This window comes from Cebidichthys violaceus, unplaced genomic scaffold (assembly GCF_023349555.1).
Source record: "Cebidichthys violaceus isolate CVI_PGR_0920_01 unplaced genomic scaffold, fCebVio1.0.p SCAF_48, whole genome shotgun sequence".
NCBI classification, from domain to species: Eukaryota; Metazoa; Chordata; class Actinopteri; order Perciformes; family Stichaeidae; genus Cebidichthys; species Cebidichthys violaceus.
The window spans coordinates 846452-863951 of record NW_027176683.1 but is presented as its reverse complement, the minus strand read 5'-3'; the positions used below and the strand labels follow the sequence as shown (position 1 = coordinate 863951).

At 46.2% G+C, this 17500-nt stretch overlaps 2 protein-coding genes across 2 annotated transcripts in view; both read right to left on the bottom strand.

Annotated features, from left to right (window-relative positions):
- The window catches only part of bmper (BMP binding endothelial regulator), a 25435-nt gene extending 20036 nt beyond the window's left edge, over window positions 1–5399 (bottom strand). Inside the window, 1 exon segment of the mRNA XM_068729835.1 lies at window positions 5268–5399. Within this exon segment, the coding sequence (XP_068585936.1) occupies window positions 5268–5399 (132 nt within the window).
- Window positions 5400–8338: 2939 nt separating this feature from the next.
- Window positions 8339–17500, bottom strand: part of bbs9 (Bardet-Biedl syndrome 9) — an 86448-nt gene continuing 77286 nt past the window's right edge. The window contains exons 20-22 of the mRNA XM_068729834.1: window positions 16363–16612; window positions 9208–9318; window positions 8339–8379 (exon numbers count right to left, since the gene is read on the bottom strand). Of these exons, the coding sequence (XP_068585935.1) occupies window positions 8339–8379; window positions 9208–9318; window positions 16363–16612 (402 nt within the window). The remainder of the gene's footprint in view (window positions 8380–9207; window positions 9319–16362; window positions 16613–17500) is intronic.

Genomic DNA, 17500 nt, shown 5'->3' with positions numbered 1-17500 from the left:
CTTGTGTTATGTTATGTAATGTTATGTTATGTTATGTTATCTTGTGTTGTGTTGCGTTATCTTGTGTTATATTATGTAATGTTATGTTATGTTATGTTGTGTTATGTTGTGTTATGTTGTGTTATGTTGTGTTATGTTGTGTTATGTTGTGTTATCTTGTGTTATATTATGTAATGTTATGTTATGTTATTTTATCTTGTGTTTTGTTGCGTTATGTTGTGTTTATGTTATGATGTTATGTAATGTTATGTTATGTTGTGTTATGTTGTGTTATCTTGTGTTATGTTATGTAATGTTATGTTATGTTATCTTGTGTTTTGTTGTGTTATCTTGTGTTATGTTATGTAATGTTATGTTATGTTATGTTATCTTGTGTTTTGTTGTGTTATCTTGTGTTATGTTGTGTTATCTTGTGTTATGTTGTGTTATGTTGTGTTATGTTGTGTTATGTTGTGTTATGTTGCGTTATGTTGTGTTATGTTGTGTTATGTTGTGTTATCTTGTGTTATGTTATGTAATGTTATGTTATGTTATCTTGTGTTTTGTTGTGTTATCTTGTGTTATGTTGTGTTATGTTGTGTTATCTTGTGTTATGTTATGTAATGTTATGTTATGTTATGTTATCTTGTGTTTTGTTGTGTTATCTTGTGTTATGTTATGTAATGTTATGTTATGTTATGTTATGTTATCTTGTGTTTTGTTGTGTTATCTTGTGTTATGTTGTGTTATCTTGTGTTATGTTGTGTTATCTTGTGTTATGTTGTGTTATCTTGTGTTATGTTGTGTTATGTTGTGTTTTGTTGTGTTATCTTGTGTTATGTTATGTAATGTTACGTTATGTTATGTTATCTTGTGTTGTGTTGCGTTATCTTGTGTTATATTATGTAATGTTCTGTTATCTTAAGATTGCTGGTGACGCTCTTCAGCATATCGTCATGAGTGAGCCGTCCCAACTAAAGCTCACTGACGGGACCTTAATGGCTGCTGTACGGCTTAAAACCTGCTGAACTTTCCGTTTCAGGGTGCCACGAGTCCGTGCGCGTTGCGTATTTGGACCCGTTGTCCTCATCTCCATCTGCAATCACCAGCAGCATTACCCCGCGGCCAAGAATAGCCGATCACATAATGCCGTCGCAGAGACATTAGCGGAACATTACATACGCATTAAAGCAGCCAAGCATCTCATCAGCGCTCCGTCAACGCGGCCAACAAATAACTCCGGAGATGGCGTGATAGCCACGCGAGGGGGGGGGGGTTTAGTCGGCATTGCACGAGCTTTGTGGTACAAGAGCAAATGTTGCTACCTAAAAATGCTGTTGACAAGCTACGAGCCCAGAGATTAAAACCAGTCCGGAGGGTCGGGTGATGGTGGGATGAGCTTCCACTGAAGTCATGTTTCTTAGGTGGTTATTAAGAACCTGAGGGGGTTTATGTTCTACAGTAACACACAACAACTCACAGAGGCCCTTAAGGCTCAGTTAGAGTCTATTCTTTCTTTCTTATTCTTAAGTTTTAAAAAGACCTTAACACAGTAGAATACCATATAAAAAGATATAGTTTGTAGAAAATATAGTTTTAGATGAAAATAAAAACAGCCGTTTCTAGCTGGTCAAAACCTTCAAAAATCCAAACTACAGCTTCAAAGTTAAGTGGCGGGAGGCAGCAGCGCACGTCTAGTCTACCAAATCAAAAGAAGATATCAGAACAACACAGAATGGGATTATTTCTGAGCGTGTTCCAGGCCAATCAAATCGCTCAAGATCCCTGAAAAAGGCAGCTTAACATAAACATGTGTTAATATAGATAAACATAAACAGAGCAACGTATCCTCATACATGGTTTGATATCCTATGAAAAGTTACTCCTCAATTTTCGTGTTTTCCTTCGTCGATTTCCGTTCGTTACACACATCCAGCCTTTTCAAAATAAACCTCCGTCTCCACAGGAGACTCCTACCACTTAGGTAGCTTTATTTTGAAGGAACCACGGGAGAAGTTACGTGACAAAAACATCAACGGTAACTTCTCATCTCACACGGGGATCGAACAGAGGTCTCCTGGCTGAAAGATCCTGTTTGTTGGATGTGTGGAGCTCACACACACACACACACACACACACACACACACACACACACACACACACACACACACACACACACACACACACAAGTTGGAGTAAGTAAAATCAAGCAGTCTTTATTTTGAGAACACTCTTGGGGATCGCGCGCTTCAAAAACCAACTGCAATTTAGTGAACACACCACACCAATTAAAATGCCATGTAACCCCCTGATGAAGCCAAAATACAAACTCTTGCGGCGCTCCAACGTGCAACTAAATCTAAAAACACAGAAGCGGAACCAAACAGAACCTAACCCCCCTGAGCTGAATTGCGAAGACGAGACGTTTCCTGTAAGTCCTGATCCACTTCTAAAAAGATCACAATGTCAAACTGAAGAGGACGTAGAGACGCCGTATACGTCTCTGGTAGAGACCTGTCAATCACTGTGTAGCCCCGCCCCTAAATCATCCCCTGCTTTATGGTGTGTTTGACTCTAAATGGAGCATAATGTACTAAATGAACATCATGCTGTATTGAAGAAGACTGTAAACTAGAGACTGAGACCATAAACTCATGTTTACAATGTTTACTGAGGGAATAAATCAAGAGAGAAGTAGAGTCATTTTAGACTAGACTTCTATACAACCAGAGGAGTCGCCCCCTGGTGGACACTAGAGAGAATGCAGCTCTAACACATGAAGCTCTGACTTCACTTTTCAGAACCGGAGGTTGCCGCCTGGTTGTAACACACAAACACAAACTAGACCCTTAACATTAGCACATGGGCTAATAAACACACAGGGAATACAACTTTAATTTTAAGTCACGTTATATTCAAATATGATGCCATGAAACGGCTGGAATTCATTCAGCTCCTCCTTCATCACCGAGGGTTGTTGTCTGAGAACTATTTGGTAATTTCAACACAAGATGAAGATACAGTGACCTCATAAACCATGTGCACTGGAAACAAGATATGCTCTCACACACACACACACACACACACACACACACACACACACACACACACACACACACACACACACACACACACACACACACACAGAGTTATGCCAGTACCTTCTGCAATGACCACACCTACTTCTACACACTATAAACACCGTAAAACATTTACACACACACACACACACACACACACACACACACACACACACACACACACACACAGCATTCAAGCTCAGTTTCACGAGCCACATATTTTACTTTCCATCTGCGAGGACGCTTAGCTGTGTGTGTGTGTGTGTGTGTGTGTGTGTGTGTGTGTGTGTGTGTGTGTGTGTGTGTGTGTGGTGATGGACAAACAAGGGTTCATTTTGTGTCTGTGTTATTATTCATGGGGGGGGGGGGGGGGGGGGGGGGGGGGGAGCTGGGAATAGAGAGACCTCTATCTGTCACACACATCAACACACAGAGCCAGAAACAGAGATCCATGGGTCAGAAATTCTGGCCAAGGCCCGAGAGGATCCTGTTCAGGATGAGGAGACCTGCCCGCTGTGTGTGTGTGTGTGTGTGTGTGTGTGTGTGTGTGTGTGTGTGTGTGTGTGTGTGTGTGTGTGACAGTAACCTGATAGCTCTGTTCACTGTGTTTCTGTAATCTGACAGACACACTGACACACAACAGGACTGTGTAATTCAGCCATGTTGGTACAAGTCTCCTCCGGCCCTCTGAACACCAACTCTCTCTGAGTCACTAATGTGCAACAACTCACCAGAGAGGAAGTGTGTTTCTACAGGTCCAACCATCCATCCATCCATCCATCCATCCATCCATCCATCCATCCATCCATCTACGAATATTGTTTTTCAGCAACCAGTGAACAGGAAGTGACCATATCTGGACTGAGGAAGAGTGACGTAGAGACGCCGTATACGTCTCTGGAACCTGTCAATCAGCGTGTAGCCCCGCCCCTAAATCATCCCCTTTTTATGGTCTGTTTGACTCTAAATGGAGCATAATGTACTAAATGAACATCATGCTGTATTGAAGAAGACTGTAAACTAGAGATTGAGACCATAAACTCATGTTTACAATGTTTACTGAGGGAATAAATCAAGAGAGAAGTAGAGTCATTTTAGACTAGACTTCTATACAACCAGAGGAGTCGCCCCCTGCTGGACACTAGAGAGAACGCAGCTTTAAGACTCTTTATCTCCCTGTTTTTGGATGGTTATAAATGGAGTCAGCTTTTATTTGGAACCATCACCCGATGGATAAAGCTCGTGCTGATACTCAAAGTGCATTGCTCGTGGGTAAAGACTAATATGTGCATGGTGCAACAGTGACAGGAGGACCTGGTTAGTTGGTGTAATTGCTGAGTTGGTACATAAAGTGGGTCAATGAGACTATTGGCCGCAGACTGACCCTGGATGTGATGACTTCTCTTCTCTGATGAAGAGGGAGGGAAGAGAGCAAGGAAAGGTTAGGCTGGAGTTCATGTGTGTGTGTGTGTGTGTGTGTGTGTGTATGTGTGTGTGTGTGTGTGTGTGTGTGTGTGTGTGTGTGTGTGTGTGTGTGTGTGTGTTTGTGTGCTGTGGATGGTGTCTGTGATGCCAGGTGGGCTGTAGGGGAGGAGCAGAACAACAAAAAGGGATGCAGCGCCAGGAAAGAGGAGAAGGAAGACACTCTCCCTTTCATCTCTCCTTTTCAAGCTGGAGAAAGAGAGAGAGAGAGAGAGAGAGAGAGAGAGAGACAGACAGACAGACAGACAGACAGAGAGAGAGAGAGAGAGAGAGAGAGAGAGAGATCCACTCTCAGATGCCTTTTGATGCCTTTCAAGTCGACCAAATGTACTTTCCGGCTGCCATGCACTCTGACAGAAAGCTCTGTGTGTGTGTGTGTGTGTGTGTGTGTGTGTGTGTGTGTGTGTGTGTGTGTGGTGGTTTGGCATGAGGCCTAATGACTTTAAAGTCACAGACAGGTAGGCTGAAGGTGTGTGTGTTCTCTACCTGCTCCCTGGTTTTATGGAGTTGTGAGCTGCTCAGCACTCCCAGAGGCCTTCCCTGTTTCTGGCATCTTGCCACCATGAGACAGAAGTACTGAGACGTCTCTGGTCGGATTCAAACGGCGCCACCGACGCATCGGCACGACCCGGAGAGCAGCACGGATCGAACGTTCTCAGCAGCAACTGGTCACCGTTTTGATTTGTAACGACACTACTTGGTTAAAGTTCGTTTGAACAATCCAACCAGCCCGACCTCCTCAACACGCAGACCGTCTCCATCTTCCTCCTGCGTCACATGACCTCCAGAGCTCCTCCTCTGAGCCGCGATGACGCACAGAATGACTATCGGTAGAGAGTCGAGAGTCGAGAGTCGCATCCGGTGACACCGAGCTGGATTGGGAGCAGTTTGTCAAGAACACAGAGGAGGCAGGAGTCCAACTCCCAGCCCTGTGAATACTCAGAGACCTAGAAAAGGTGAATTAAACGTGAAAAGTGAAGGCGTTGAGCATTAATCTCTAGATGTTCGTACGTGATAAAACGTGTGTGATGTAGAATAAAACAGATTATTATGATTTATGTGACACGCCGTCCTACACTGCCAACAGGCTCCAGGGTGGAAGTTAAACTTCACTTACGTAGTCTAATAAACAACCATCATTATTATAAAATCTGTGTCTTTCTGTCTGATGATGATGATGATGATGATGATGATGATGATGATGATGATGATGAGGATAATGAGGAGGAGGAGTGGCGGCGACAGGACCAGTCTGGACACGATGCCAACCCTAACCCCAACTTGGTTTTGAGCTTAACGCTGCAACAAATGCAACATGTGCAGAATCTGAAACGGAGCGGCGTCGACACTGAAACATCCTGGTCGGGTCACTTTGCAGACTTTAAACGTGGGAAGCAGGAGGTAGGAGAGATCTGAGCTCCGTCCTCCCGCGTTTCACCGTCAACACGTTCTTTATCTGGAAGGTGTCAAACAGGACGATAACGGCTGTTCAAGCGTGAATCATGAACACGTACGGTCACTGAAACACGGTCCCACTGCGGTGAATCATGAACACGTACGGTCACTGAAACACGGTCCCACTGCGGTGAATCATGAACACGTACGGTCACTGAAACACGGTCCCACTGCGGTGAATCATGAACACGTACGGTCACTGAAACACGGTCCCACTGCGGTGAATCATGAACACGTACGGTCACTGAAACACGGTCCCACTGCGGTGAATCATGAACACGTACGGTCACTGAAACACGGTCCCACTGCGGTGAATCATGAACACGTACGGTCACTGAAACACGGTCCCACTGCGGTGAATCATGAACACGTACGGTCACTGAAACACGGTCCCACTGCGGTGAATCATGAACACGTACGGTCACTGAAACACGGTCCCACTGCGGTGAATCATGAACACGTACGGTCACTGAAACACGGTCCCACTGCGGTGAATCATGGGAGGAACATCTGCCGGGTTTCTCTCTGGCATTGAATCCACAGGAGGAATCCACAGGTGGATTTACTGCGCTGATCATGAAGCTACAGATTCAGAGAGTCTGGAAGGAGTGGACCGCCCTCAACAAGTGGAACCAATTATCTGCTTTAGTCATTTATCAAGGCCAGAAAGTAAACAGAAAGGATTTTCTGTTTACTATCATTGTACTCACAATACCTTCTTTTATTCATAAAGACACAAGTGAGACCTGTCAACTTGCAATGGCTCTCAATGAATCATTAGTGTTGACAAGTTACAGTAAAATGCATCAAAATCAATTAAATGAAACATTATAAAATAATAAATCAATAAGTAGTTTCATTCATTTCACTCACAAGTGTGTACAAGCGTCAATCTCCTGTTACAGAAGCGTGTTAAAATGTTGTATTATTGATATTCCTCTGTGTGTGTATGTGTGTGTGTGTGTGTGTGTGTGTGTGTGTGTAGATGTGTGTGTGTAGGTGTGTGTAGGTGTGTGTGTGTGTGTGTGTGTGTGTGTGTGTGTGTGTGTGTGTGTGTAGGTGTGTGTGTAGGTGTGTGTGTGTGTGTGTGTGTGTGTGTGTAGGTGTGTGTGTGTGTGTGTGTGTGTGTGTAGGTGTGTGTGTGTGTGTGTGTGTGTGTGTGTGTAGGTGTGTGTGTAGGTGTGTGTGTGTAGGTGTGTGTAAGTGTCTAACGATCCCTGTGTCGCCCTCTCTGTGTCTCCCTCACCTCCCTTTCTCATTAGTGGCGACGCCTGAGTGGATTAACCACAAGTGGATACACACACACACACACACACACACACACACACACACACACACACACACACACACACACACACACACACGCGAGTAGAAAAAAGTAGAGCCCATCAAAGCGAATCTATCTGCCCCGGTTTAGGAAAGACAAACTGTCATAAAACACGGATTTGTCCTCAATGCAAACCAGAAGTCCCTTTCTGGCAGGAGACTCTCTCTGTGTGTGTGTGTGTGTGTGTGTGTGTGTGTGTGTGTGTGTGTGTGTGTGTGTGTGTGTGTGTGATGTGTGTGTGAAGAGCCAGACAACATGTGTGTGATTGTCAGACAGTAAATGGGATAACAAAAGTAAAACATGGCAGGATGGAAGTTGGGAAGTAAGAGACGAGAGACAGACTCATGTTGACCTGTTAGAGAAGGTCGACACTCGACAGTCAGTATACAGACTATTTGACCCTTTGCTAAGTCCCGCCCCTCAAACGCAGACTGGCCAATCAAAGCGTAGCATCACAGCGCTCCGACCAGGGTTTGACAACGATTACATTCCCGAGTAAAAAGCTGTGGAGCGTTAGCACTTCTACGCTACGTTAGCTACGGACGGTACGCAGAATGTATGTTAATGTGCAGTTAGTGACAGTGTGGGCTCCGCGGGGGCGGGACTTTGTAAGTAAACGTCCATCTTGCCTTTGCTTATCTGGTCGTAATAAAGTGGGAGCAAGCAAAACAAGGCAGCCAATATGTCTTCTACTCGAGCCACATCCTTCATCTCCTCCTGGGGGTAATCTCTGTAATCTGTCCAGGGTTTTATGGGGATCCTCTCAGCTGGGCACGCCAAGCATTCCTCTACAGGAAAGAGCCCGGAGGACATCTTGACCAGACGCCCAAACCACATCAACATCCAGTACAAAATGAGCGGATCTACAATGAACCCCCCCACCAGATGTCTGAGCTCCTCAAGGTTTCAGAGTCTGACTTCATGCGAGGGGTTGGAATGTAGATGGTTGGTAAAAATGAGCAGCAACATAAAGGGGGCAACTGGTTTGGGTCGTCAGACCGGGACCTAAAGTACTTCACACTTCAAAGTGCCCCAGTGTGAACGGGACGTCGAAGTCTGACAAAGAGACGACGACATCGTCGGCAAAAAGCAGAAATGCAATCCTGAAGTCACCAAGCATTTAACCCGCTTACTTAATTAAGACACAACCTGAACTAAGTAAGAAGCTTTTGTTTGTACTCAGACACAAACACTGACAACGTCGATCGCAGCGGACCACATTCCTGCAGTGCTTCCCATAACAGACTGAACGTCCTCTACTGGGGACAAAGCTCATGTAGACAGACTCTTAGGATGCATCCAGTGTTGTAGGCTGAAGAGCAGGTCCACTGTTCCGTGACCAGGGTGACCGTGGAACCGGCTGGAAGCAAAGGTCCAAGATGGTGCATCTTGGTATATCTTGTCCCGCTTTTAAACAGTACGACTCACAACCCAGACAGTCCCTCGGCACTGTTCCCAAATACCTCTGTTTGAGGTTTGTACCTTTGTTTCCACAGGCTTGAACCCATTTTATAGCAGCCAAACACAGAGCAGGAAGGACGGGTGGAACAAACTACTGAACATCCACGCTGCACCTGCAGTTATCGTTTGATTTCCGTGTTTTGGAAACTAGAATTCCAAACCACGCCGATTCTGCGGCCCGCGAGCCAACGAGCCGTCCCCACGGTATGTCCAAATAACAGATGAGAGAGGACAGAGCAAGAGGCGGATTAGGAACAGTGTGACAGACAGTGAGCAGATATCAGTGTCAGAGCTCTGCTCAGGATGTGCTGCTGCCGGGAGTCGATGCATTTGGACATGTGACGAGGTGAAGCAGAGCCGGAGAATATTCAGCTCCGAGGAAAGACTCAAAGGAGGGAAGGAGACGAAACAAAAGGCTCCTACCTTTCTTCACTTTCTTAGACGGCGGCTTCTTCTTGATGAACTTGGCGGCCTCCTGTGGAAGCTCCAGCTCGTCCCCGTCACCGGCCACCTCTGCGATGGACTCGACGCCTCCTACGTGACAGGAAGAGAGGGACGAACTGTAAACACGCAACGTTTGAAGAAGAGCCTCGACGTTCACACGTTCACGTTCACACGTTCACACGTTCACGTTCAGAGCTGCTCTGCCTCCACTGGAGGAGGAAGAGCTCCTCTGACTTCTGAATATTACCACCTTGGTGTGCAGTCCTAGTCGTTTTACAGGTCAATGACTCTTCTTCTGTTGTTTTACACCTTGTGGTCTCAGTGTTGACTTCAAAGACAAATGTCCTCTACGATGGACAACAAAGTTCTATTGTTTTTGAGTTGCGCTCCTTGATGAAACTGGTTTCTACGTTAACGGGACATCATGCATGAACATGAATATCTTCTGTTAATTAGAGAATCATAAATATGTGAAAGTAAAACAGCAACAAGTTAACAGGACATTAAAACAGCTAGATAAAGGTTTGAGAGGAGAAGCAATGCAGCGTGGAATAACAGTGTTGAACATGTGGTTTGCAACTGTGTGTGTGTGTGTGTGTGTGTGTGTGTGTGTGTGTGTGTGTGTGTGTGTGTGTGTGTGACGAAATCCCTGCTAGAATCCCCGGGATCAGTCTGGATTTAGGGAGCTCCTGAGGCCGATGAATTGGACGCCTTGTCTCTCCTCCGTCCCCACCTCTATGTCTCCTCCTCATCCCCCCTTTTCCTCATTCCTCTCCTCCCCCTCTCCGTCTCCTCTTCCTCATCCCCTCCCCTCTCCTCCTTCCCCCCTGCGTGTCATCTTCTCTCCTTCCCTGTCTGCTCCTCACCTACCTCACCTCCTCCACATCTTTCTTCCTATCCATCTTTCCTTCCTTCCCTCCTCCTTCCTCTCCTCCCCCAGGATTTCGTCCAGTTTCACGGCACTTTCACTCTACATGAACTTCACACGTCGCTCCTCTGAGTTGTGTATGTGTGCACGACGTGCATGTGTGCGTGTCTGCCATCATGTCTACCTTAAGGTGTCTGAGAATGTGTGTGTGTCTCCATCTCCCCCACTGCGTCTACGTCTGTGTGTGTGTGTGTGTGTGTGTGTGTGTGTGTGTGTGTGTAGATTACCCTAAGCCCTCTCTAATATTTATCCTGGCCTTTTCTAAAGCCAATCTTGTTCTCTTTGGTGAGAGCACAGTCTGTGGCTTCACTCACACTCACACACACACACACACACACACACACACACACACACACACACAAACTCACACACACACACTCACAGTTGTTTGAAATGGGATATGCCTCGCTCTTAATTGGGCAGGTGTTTTTTTAAGGCGAGTCATTTTTTTTTAACGCTGTCTTACAATTTCACGGGGAATGTGTGTGTGTGTGTGTGTGTGTGTGTGTGTGTGTGTGTGTGTGTGAGAGAGAGAGAGTGTTTTAACCTCAGTCTTACATCAACATCAGGTAAGGAAATAGCCCACCTCTGGAGCAACTTACTCTGAAACAAAATCACACACAGGCCGTCTCTTACCACTGACCCCTCTCACACATTCCTCTCTCTCTCTCTCTCTCTCTCTCTCTCTCTCTCTCTCTCACTCTCTCTCTCTCTGACTCTCTCTGACTCTCTCTCTCTCTGTCTCTCTCTCTCTCTCCCTCCCCCTCTCTCTCTCTCTCTCTGACTCTCTCTGACTCTCTCTCTCTCTCTCTCTCTCTCTCTCTCTCTCTCTCTCTCTCTCTCCCCCCCCCTCTCTCTCTCTCTCTCTCTGACTCTCTCTGACGCTCTCTCTCTCTCTCTCTGACTCTCTCTGACTCTCTCTCTCTCTCTCTCTCTCCCCCCCTCTCTCTCTCTCTCTCTCTGACTCTCTCTGACTCTTAGTTTGGTTTAGGCAACACAACTACTTAGTTTAGGTTTGGAAAAAGAACTTCAGAAGTGGCGTGAGAAATAAATCAACGTTGAATACTAGCTTCACACAGGAAACAAGCAACGGTCTGCTGGATGAAGAAGCTTCTTACTTCCTGGTTCATGATCACATGAGTTACATTATCGTCGGGTTCCTGTCTGCTTTGTTTCAACTCCACCTTCTAGTACCGGCTCAGCTCGCTTGGAACCTCGACCCGAGGTCGTACCACAAAAAGCACCAAATAATATCCACAACGTTGGCTGATGGAAAACCACAAAGGACGGTTGTGAGTTGATGTGGAGACGTGTCTGTAGAAGAGCACATGCTGTATGTAACACGTGCTGTAGAGCTACTGATGAAACTGTAGAGACAGGAACTGAAGGCAGACGTTGTACAAATGATACAAATGTCCTTTTAGAGTCCCAAACTGTCCCAAACGGTCCCAGACTGTATCCAGACTGGCCCAAGAGTACCAGAGAACGTCTCAAAGAGTCTATTTATCTTCACTATCGTCATGATAACTGCAGCACCTGTGGACGTCTGTAGTCATACTTTTAGTAGTAGTATAAATACTGTTACCAGTAGAAACAGCAGACGATGTTGAACAGTTCAGTAAAGTCGGCTCTCTCTCATGAAGCCATAACATGGGCAGCATGTCGGGCTCCTCAGCTCCTTAAAGTCACCAGGACAGAGAGGATGTACAAAATCAATGTACTTCTGTTAGTACAGTCACGACTACGAACAGTGATAGTACTGACTCACTACGACACTTCATCACATAGTGGGAGAAGTTAGGTGCAGTTACATGTATAGTGTTAGTTAGTGTTAGTTGGACTGAGGAGGAGTGACGTAGAGACCTGTCAATCACAGTAAGCCCCGCCCTAAATCATCCCCTGCTTTCTGGTGTGTTTGACTCTAAATGTTCCATAATGTACTAAATGAACATCATGCTGTATTGAAGAAGACTGTAAACTAGAGATTGAGACCATAAACTCATGTTTACAATGTTTACTGAGGGAATAAATCAAGAGAGAAGTAGAGTCATTTTAGACTAGACTTCTATACAACCAGAGGAGTCGCCCCCTGATGGACACTAGAGAGAATGCAGCTTCAACACACTTCACTGTTGGCTTCACTCTTCAGAACCGGAGGTGGCCTCTGGGCTAACTTTAGTCCTTGTTTACAAGTAGCGCTCGAGGGCCATTGAGAGCGTGAAGCGAACACCGACTTGCCTCTGATCTGGAGCTCTTTGTGGGGACTTGGCGAGCAGAACATCAGGCTTTAGTCGAGTCGTGTGAACTGGGTTTTAGTTCGGTGTTGGTACAGTTCGGGGCACTTGGAGGGATGGATAACAGGAGGGTCAGATCTTCAGATGTTTGGAGACACGTTTTTTGGAGAGAGTTTGACATTTTGAAAGTAGTTAAGGACACTTTAGACCCCAAAGGGCCCCAAACCATTTAGAGACCGATTGAACCGCTTACTGCAGTTTAGATGCGGCTCAAGTACAGTCTGGCACAGCTGGAGACCTGCGAGGGGACAATTCCTATGCAGATGCAGATGGTTTGGGTCGGTCCGCGACAAATTTGAGGACAGCTTGAAGACAGTCCCAGCCATTTTGGGACAGTGTGTGGGACCGCTTGTTGCCCGTCTGTGACGCTTTGGGGGGGGGGGCGCTTCGGGAACCGGTTCCGGACAGCTCGGTCGAGGAGGCGCAGCCGCTTCCAGCAGGCATGCGCCGGCTGGGTCGGCCGTGCGGAGGCACCAGCGCATTCCTGCTTTATTCTGGGCTGCGGCGTGAAGACGGGGGTGACACTGCGCTGCAGCGGTTACCGGCAATTTGGCCTGCGGGCTTTACGCTATTTCAAGCCCCCCTTCAACACACACACACACACACACACACACACACACACACACACACACACACACACACACAGCTCTGTGCAGCACGCTGGACCCACAGAGCTGCACACACTCGCACTTGAAAAAGCAGGACGTGTGATTCCTTTAGAGACTGGTGTGTGTGTGTGTGTGTGTGTGTGTGTGTGTGTGTGTGTGTGTGTGTGTGTGTGTGTGTGTGTGGATGAGACTCAGCGGAGCGACTTGTGTTTGTAGTTCAGTTTGCACAGAACGGTGACGACGTATTGAAGGATGGAGCTCCAGGTAGTGATTGATTGTGTCCAGAATAGAGCTCTGCTGGTGTATATATAGCACCCTGGAGGAGAACTCTTCAATTAGGAAACACCACAGAGACAGAACAAAGACAGCTGCTCAGGATTACACACACACACACACACACACACACGACCTACACTTACACATACTACATGTATTTTCCTTTGCTCCGTGTCCTCTGAACTCACACACACACACACACACACACACACACACACACACACGACCTACACTTACACATACTACATGTATTTTCCTTTGCTCCGTGTCCTCTGAACTCACACACACACACACACACACACACACACACACACACACACACATAAATACATGTGTGCACAGCCCATCTTCTCCCCTCTCTTTAGGTCTAAAATAGATGCAGGCCTCAAACCACAGCTACCAGCGGAACACTGTGAAAATAACTGCAACACACACACACACACACACACACACACACACACACGGGCACTACAGCGACGTGTGGATAGGAGGATGTGTGTGTGTGTGTGTGTGTGTGTGTGTGTGTGTGTGTGTGTGTGTGTGTGTGCTTGCTTTATCGCAGGATTAAAGGCATTAGAACAGGAAGTGGAGAGCAGAAAAAGAGAAACAGAAGAAGAAGGAGGAGGAAGAGGAGGAGAGCACAAGAGGAGGACGGAAGTGTTGCCAAAAGAGATGTTCACTGCAGCACAGTGACATATTTAGAGAGATAAAGTGTGTGTATACAGTCTGTGTGTGTGTGTGTGTGTGTGTGTGTGTGTGTGTGTAGCTGTCGCTCTGAATGATGTCATCAGGGTGAGATAGAGGGTGAGGTAGAGGTGTGACCTGGATTATGACCGACTGACTGATTGATGGAGAGAAGCGTGTCACACACCAACACACTCTGATACACAACACTGTCCCTCCAACGTCAACTCACTCTACGACAGAGAGAACCGCCATCAACTGTTCTACCTTTCTATAGTCAGACGGGTTCTATGTGAACGGAACACTGGACAGCGCTTCAGTGACAGAACCTCCTCTAGGTGTTAACGTCTGTGACGGTCATTAAACACAGCTAAAGAATAATCAGCTATTCATTGACACAAATAATGAAACACAAAAAACAGAAATAAACACACGCAATAAATTAACACTAAACAAATAAATTAAACAAAGAGTGATAATGTGTGTGTGTGTTAAAACTCTCTCACACACACACACTGTACTGCGCTTGTTGTGTGGTATACTAGTGTGTGTGTGTGTGTGTGTGTGTGTGTGTCTGTGGTCCTGGAAGGAAACAGTACGGTGATGTTGGAAACGTAGACTCATGTGTATGTTTACGGGTGGGTGAGAAAGCAACATCTGAGACGCTAACAAACGACTGTTTACTGCAGCGTGTGTGTGTGTGTGTGTGTGTGTGTGTGTGTGTGTGTGTGTGTACTGCATATGGTGTGTGAATTTTGGCAGCAGACCAAAGGAGAGAGGAGCGACCGCATGACAAGGAAACATAAACACAAACACCACCCCCACCACACACACACACACACACACACACACACACACACACACACACACACACACACACACACACACACACACTAAATTAATTGATTCAGTTCTGTTCCACTGAACTTTGTACAAAATGACTGTAATCACCATAATGACTTAAACAGGCCTCTAAAGTTTTATAGACCTCTGTTCTCTCTCTCTCTCTCTCTCACACACACACACACACACACACACACACACACACACACACACACACACACACACACACACACTCTCTCTCTCTCTCTCTCTCTCTCTGAACACAGGAGGTGTAGTTGTATTATGAAGCGTATTAATTCATTCAGTCATCTTTCTAGTTGCTCACTGGCCTCATGGCTTCACCCTCGATGACGTCATGTGGACATGAGGAGTCTTTATCAATGTCGACAATCACAACAGGATGTTATCATCTGCATCATCATATGTAGAACATTATGACAATTATTTAAGATCTAACTAAGATGGAAAACATCTGGACTTCAAAATAAATCTATACGTACATGATATATACGGCTAAACTGTAGGACTACAACGCCTGTGTACATATGTACTTTAACACATACATACACACACACATATATATATGTATATATATATATATATGTGTGTATAATAATGTATATAATAATACAAGCATAAATGAGCAGCAACAATTCAAAACTGCAACTCAACAGTACGAGACTAAAACGCTCTGCTTCTATACATTATTTTTGCACATGTAGAACATCACTAGACAGAAATGACTGAATGAAACCCAGAGAAAAGGGGAGGAAAGGAGGGAGGAGGGAGGAGGGAGGGAGGGAGGGAGGAGGGAGGAGGGAGGAAAGGAGGAGAGTAATTGATGATCTTGTCAGAAAGTCCTCTATAAACTTGGGCCAAGACTAAATGATCCGTAAGGTGTGTGCATGCATGGTTGTGTTTGTACACACGTGAAAGAGTGTGTGTGTGTGTGTGTGTGTGTGTGTGAGACTTTAAGAGTGTGTGTGTGTGTGTGTGTGTGTGTGTGAGACTTTAAGAGTGTGTGTGTGTGTGTGTGTGTGTGTGTGAGACTTTAAGAGTGTGTGTGGGTGTGTGTGTGTGAGACTTTAAGAGTGTGTGTGTGTGGGTGTGTGTGTGTGTGTGTGTACCTGGCAAATGCAACTGTACATGCCAGTGTGTATGAGCATATCCATGTTTTTATGAGTGTGTCTGCACTGTGTATTTCACGTGTGTGTGTGTGTGTGTGTGTGTGTGTGTGTGTGTACAGATGCATTTAAATACAGGTCGGCTGTAAAGTGGACCATGAATGGCTTCATGTTTTTGTCTGCCGGAGCTGAAAATCTTCACCAGGGGACACTAACGTTCTCATAAACACCGTTCATTCATTCATTCATTCATTCATTCATTCTGCTCCACACCTTTGACCTTTTGAGCTGTTATGATGAAACAAAAAGACAAAGTGAGGAGCATGTAGTATGAGAGGATTAGACCCCCCACTTCACCCCTTCCCTCCCAGACTCACCCGGAGCGGCCAGGTTCTGGACCTGGACGGGGACGGGGACGTTGGCCTCGGAGGCCAGGGTGAGGCGGCCTCCCTTGCCGATGCGGTCGCACATCAGGGCGATGTGCTTCTTGAGGCGGGCGGTGTCGCGGGGCAGGCCCAGAACCGGGCCTCCCTGCTGGGCCAGAGACGTGGCCTGGTCCTTGGGGCTCCGCGAGAGGCAGCTACGCAGGAGGAGGGAGACGGCGGCGTCACAGCTCTCCTCCCAGCCCTGAGGAGGAGAGGAGAGAGGAGAGAGAAGCACATGATGACATTTAATATATGAGTGTATTCAACATCATGAAAGGGAGTAGGAGGTGAAGACACAGGGAGAAACAGAAAAGAGAAGGAGGACAGAGAAGACAAAAGGAGGAGATAAAGCGGCAGGAGATGGAGCACAGGTGAGGGAAGAGAGGGAAAAGAAGGTGGAGAGCAGAGGAGAGGAGGACGAGGAGAGGAGAGGAAGACGAGGAGAGGAGAGGAAGACAAGGAGAGGAAGATGAGGAGAGGAGAGGAAGACGAGGAGACGACGAGGAGAGGAAGACAAGGAGAGGAGAGGAGAAGAGAGGAGAAGAGAGAAAGACGAGGAGAGAAATACGAGGAGAGGAGAGAAGAGCACAAAGAAAAGAGTACATTAAGGAAAAGGAATTAGGAGAGGAGCCAGATAAAAACATTGGGGAGAGGAAAATGAGAAGAAAGGGAGAGGAGATGAAGAGGAGATGAAGAGGAGATGAAGAGGAGATGAAGAGGAGATGAAGAGATGAACAATCATTGACCTTAAATCTTGATGCTTTAACGACGTTCATGACATTTACGAAAGAGCAACGGAATAATAAAACATGTAGAATCAAAAGGGAGGAGCACACACACACACACACACACACACACACACACACACACATATATGTAAACACACACAGAGCGGTAATAAAAGGCATGCGTGGAGAAGAGAAACATGTCTTTTGTCTTTCTGTCTGTTGTCTCTAGACAAGATATCTGGTCTGGACATCTCTGATCTCACACACACACACACACACACACACACACACACACACACACACACACACACACACACACACACACAGGGTTTTGCAGTACAAGATAGGTAGACGTGTGTGTG